We start from the raw sequence: 5480 nt of genomic DNA on the forward strand, positions 1-5480 counted from the left end.
GAAGGTCCTTGGCAATCAGCTTATAGAGTTCTATTTCCAATCAAGAATCCCTTTACGTGCTAAGTTTAGTGTTGCAAACATATTGAACATGTGTGAAGAAAACAAACCATAAAAGAACACAAACCATAACAATGATCGAGATTGTGCATGCTCGAGAAAGAAATATGGTAAGAAACTATTCACCAAACCAAACCTGTAAAGCTCTCATTTTTCCTGCTCTATGAACCAAGATCTAATTTTTCCTCAACATCAAATACAGTTCAGACTTGTGGAATTTGAATCATGGGTTGCATGCCTTGAAAATTGAAAAAAAAAACATAGAAACTAAGAGAATGAATGTCATGAAAAGTAAAGAGAAGATAGAAACTAAGAGAATGAATCATCTCAAAAGAATCCCTAAAGTTATTTCTGAATACACCGACAACTTTATTCTGCATATCTTTTTCTATATTTTACAATGTAATAAGCAATCGTACACCACTTATTTAATACTCTTATTTAATATAATTATTTCTTATTCCTTATTTAATTATTTAATATGTTTTTAATTATTATTATTGATTTCCAATATTTACAATATACATATATAATTATTTCTTATTCCTTATTTACTTATATTTATATATAGTTACATATACTGATATACATATATAATTATTTCTTATTCCTTATTTACTTATATTTATATATAGTTACATATACTGATATACATATATAATTATTTCTTATTCCTTATTTACTTATATTTATATATAGTTACATATACTGATATACATATATACTTATACAGTATATAATATATATATATATAATATATTTATATATATAATTAAACTTATTAATTGTTGTTATACTTAATTTTTTTTATTATATATATATTATTGTGATTTGATATAAAAGATATAAAAGAAATACTGAACATAGGAAATTGCAATATTACAATATAATTACATTATTACAACTACAATAATATACACTAAATTGTCTAAAGTAAAAATTACAATATTACAATATATATTACAAACATATTATTATAATACTATATACTAACTATGCTTTACTCTTTCTGTATTCCCTGCAAATCAAATTATTGAATTCAACTACAAAATAATGTATGATTATAATATTGATGCTTTACTTTCCTGCAAATTACTCAATTCAATTATATCACAAAAGTCTGAAGAGAATGAAACAGTTAAGAATATAGTATATAATATATATAATATATATTTATATATATAATTAAACTTATTAATCGTTGTTATACTTAATTTTTTTATTATATATATTATTATATATATATATATATTATTGTGATTTGATATAAAAGATATAAAAGAAATACTGAATATAGGAAATTGTAATATTACAATATAATTACATTATTACAACTATAATAATATACACTAAATTGTCTAAAGTAAAAATTACAATATTACAATATATATTACAAACATATTATTACAATAGTATATACTAATGATGCTTCACTCTTTCCTTCAAATCAAGTTATTGAATTCAACTACATAACAATGTATGCTTCTAATATTGATGTTTTACTCAAGTTACTCAATTTAATTATATCACAAAAGTCTGAAGATAATGAAACAATTAAGAAAAATATAATAAATACAAATATTCTGCACATGTAGAAACAAAATGTGATGCTCATACTTGACACAAAAAATAATTGTTTATCAATTAAGACCAAACATAACCATTCGACAAACATAATCAAGTTATAGAGTACGGTAACTTACGATAATAAAATTCCATGGTCGTTAAATATTACAAACTGAAGAAAGTGTCTAATAAAAAAACAGAAAATCAGAAAATAATTCATTTCTCAATCTTAATATTTTTTTTGAAAATCTTCAAAGGAAGATTATCCTCTTAATAAGTCCTTTTATTACACTCATAATAAATATTAAGGTTAATATATTTTATTTTCATTTCACAATAAATATTAAAATTATTTTGCTATTATAATATAAGATTAAATTTAGTTATGTCCTAATCATTATAAGAAGTATTAGATTTAGAGAAAATAAAAGTAGAAGTAAGAATTGGTTCATTTTTTAAGAGAGAGTGTTTTGGCACGTGTCACACCAGGGCTTTATGTGTTGTAATAATAATATATATGTGGAAGTGTTGGAAGGATATAAGTATAGAACCTTGATAAACTTGCCGCCATTGCAATTCACCAAAAACTTGCAGCTATGGATTTGGAAAAGAATAATCCATTCTTTATTATTTCGACATTCATGCCTTTTGTTGCTTAATTTGATTCACATTCCTTCTTTCTGCACGTATTCTTTTTCCACCATTCTTTTATATTCACATCTTCTAATCACATCGCCAACCTTAACTTAATCCCTTCACACACAACACAAATTATTAACATGGCATTCTATCCTCAGACCATCTTTCCAATCACTTTCCTTCTTGCACTTCTTTTATCAGGTAACAATGCCTTCCCAAACTCATTTTCTTTATACATTCATGGCAAAAATCTTCATTCATTAACACCCTCAAATTTAAATTCATTCATTTCTTTTACATTTTCTTAGCGTTTTCGCCGCTAGTAACATTATTATCATCATCCTAGTTCACACTAACAAAAATATAAATATGGCTAAAATATTTATATTCACATTTTTAGGTCTTTGCAAATTGTTTGTCCAATAAAAAAGTTAGTGATTAATGAACATGTTTATTTCATTTTCTTAATTAATATTCCTCTTTTTCTTCTTCATTTTTTTATCACTCTTTTTTTCTCTTTTCTTCTTTATGTTTCAACATTATGTTCTCCTCCAAAATGGGAAAAAGCATATAAAAAGGTATACATATAAGATAAAATAATAGTTTATATATTAGTGAAAGTACCTAAGGGATTTTTTTACCAATATCCAATTAACAACTACAACATAGCATTACAAAAAAAAATTAATTACATTTCAAAAAGCCTTTATAGAATCATATATATATATATATATATATATATATATATATATATATATTTGTAGTCCTAATTGATTAATGATATAAAATTCGTTTATCCTACCCAAAATGTTCTAAATTTTTATAGTTTGGTGTAATCAAGAAAGTATTTACTAGCTTTTTGTTGATGAGTATTTTTTTTTTCATGGAAAAACACAATAGCCATTTAGTTTTGAGCAATTGTTTTCTCATAAGCATGAAACCTTGAAACTCGGGTTCCTTGTCTCACCAGGGCAAAAACCATGTGAGTGCGCCAGAGTTTTCACCATCGTCAACTACTGCAAGGAGACGCTGTGGCCGGCGGTGACGCCGGGAGAAAAATTCGACGGCGGCGGCTTCGTCCTAAAACCGGGCCAATCCGAGGTGTTCACCGCCCCGGTGAGTTGGAGCGGCCGCATTTGGGCCCGAACCGGTTGCAAATTCGACCAAAACGGAAAGGGGCAGTGCCAAACCGGTTCATGCGGCGACACGCTGAAATGTGGGGCCTCGGGTAAAACGCCCGCTTCACTCGCGGAATTCACACTCGCTCAACCGGACTTCTACGACGTTAGCCTGGTGGACGGCTTCAACGTCCCCATCGCCGTCAGGCCCATTAACGGAAAGGGAAACTGCTCCTCAGCGGGGTGCGACTCCGACCTGAGAACCACTTGCCCTAACGAACTGGCCCTTAAGGCTAACGGCAAGACCGTTGGGTGCCGTAGCGCGTGTGACGTGTTTAACACGGACGAGTATTGCTGCAGAGGGCTTTATGGGAACCCCTCCACTTGCAAACCCACCTTTTATTCCAAGAAGTTTAAGGAGGCTTGTCCCACTTCTTATAGTTATGCCTACGATGATCCAACCAGCATCTTCACTTGTTCAGGCACTGATTATGTCATTGCCTTCTGCTCCTCCAGGTTCATTCACTTTCTTTTTCTTTTTCTTTTCCAAATCTCAATTTATCTCATTTTAATTCAAACATCATACTTCTCTAACGTGTCTCAATCATACAGCACTAGTGTTGTTTTTTTTTTAAAGTTGTGCTTTTTGACTTCAGGAAACGACAAGTATGCACTTACCATAGCAACAAGCTTCACTGCAGTGGATCACAAGGGTTGAAGTCGTTGATTGGAAGGTGGTGCATCGTGATCATAACTCTGTTTTCGGTTCTTAGTTTATGGAATGGATTCTAGTCTAAACCGTGATCAAAGTTTATTCATTTTATTTTAATTAAGTTCAATGCATTTGATGAGTTTGTATATATTGGAACCAGTTTTTTTTTAATTTCTTTTTTCTCTCTGAGGATGTTAATTACTTATACCCTGTGTACGTGTTTATTCTGTTGTATACGGGAAGCTGTTATTTTAACAATTTGGTTTTATTCATATCCGTTTCCTTTGATTCAAGGAAAGGAAAACGATGATGTGCACTTGAGGTTATTCTTTTCGATCAACACATTTTCGTGCTAGTAAAAATATAACATTTTTTTTTTTGTTTTTGGTAGAAAATTGAAACATTATTTGGGCCAATATACTTAAGTAAACGAACCCATTTCCAGAGTAAAAGACGAAAATGCCCTTAAAAAAATGGGTACATATAAAAATACATTCTGAACCCTTTTTCTGTAACACAATAATTTCTTCCGGATCTACTTTTCCATAATGTATTATTTTCAATTCCAGATTTTCTTATCCAAAATGAATTTTGTTTCTGGATTTTTATTTCCGGAACACAATAATCTCTCTGGATCTACTTTTCCAGAATGTATTATTTTAAATTCCAGATTTTCATTTCTGGAATAAAAGGTATTTTCGGAATTTAAATTTTTTTTGGATGCAGGTTCAAAAATGATGGGTGTAAGAAGTCTTTGCCAAGTAAATGTCAGGGGCAATTTCTTCCTGCACCTTTACATTCTTCAAAAATACCGAAATTACTCTTTACAGTTTTAGGTCTTTTCAAAATAGTGGTTCCATAATCAAGGGTATTTCCGAAATAAATATCTGGAAAACAAAAAAATCATTCGAAAACACTTTTTCTAGAAAACTTTTTTTTATTTTTTTCCAGATTGATAAATCCGGAATTCATAAAACATGTCCCGGAAAAGATGTTTTGAAAATATTTCAGAAAGAATAATCCAAAAGTCATTTTCTAAAGGGGGCAAAATAGTCTTCTACAAAAAATGATGGGGTGCGGAAAGAAATTTGTAGAGGTGCAGGAAGAAGTTGCCAACGTTGGGTTGTTCTGCTGCCCTTGCTGCGTAATTGGCCCAAAACAATAGATAACGGTCTCTTTCTTTCTAAACTTGGGTTGATGAAATTACTATGACAGATTCTTCCCGCACCAGATCATTTTGGACTGTACCCAATATACACAAATAAAAAGACCAAAATATCCTTAATGAACTGAAAATTAGGGTTTAGATAAAATGTGCACCCAACTCACATCCAACCCACATCCAACCCAGCAACATTGCATCCTTTTTTTTGTGATCAATGTGAGAA

General features: G+C 30.2%; 1 protein-coding gene across 1 annotated transcript; it reads left to right on the top strand.

Annotated features, from left to right (window-relative positions):
• The first annotated feature begins 2167 nt into the window (after nt 1-2167).
• On the top strand, nt 2168-4434 carry LOC137826710 (pathogenesis-related thaumatin-like protein 3.5). Its single transcript, XM_068632799.1, has 3 exons — nt 2168-2463; nt 3233-3896; nt 4037-4434. The coding sequence occupies exons 1-3, from the start codon at nt 2403-2405 to the stop codon at nt 4170-4172; spliced, it is 861 nt and encodes a 286-aa protein (XP_068488900.1). The 5' UTR covers nt 2168-2402; the 3' UTR covers nt 4173-4434.
• The last annotated feature ends 1046 nt before the right edge of the window (nt 4435-5480 follow it).

This window comes from Phaseolus vulgaris, chromosome 8, assembly GCF_000499845.2.
Source record: "Phaseolus vulgaris cultivar G19833 chromosome 8, P. vulgaris v2.0, whole genome shotgun sequence".
Lineage (NCBI taxonomy): Eukaryota > Viridiplantae > Streptophyta > Magnoliopsida > Fabales > Fabaceae > Phaseolus > Phaseolus vulgaris.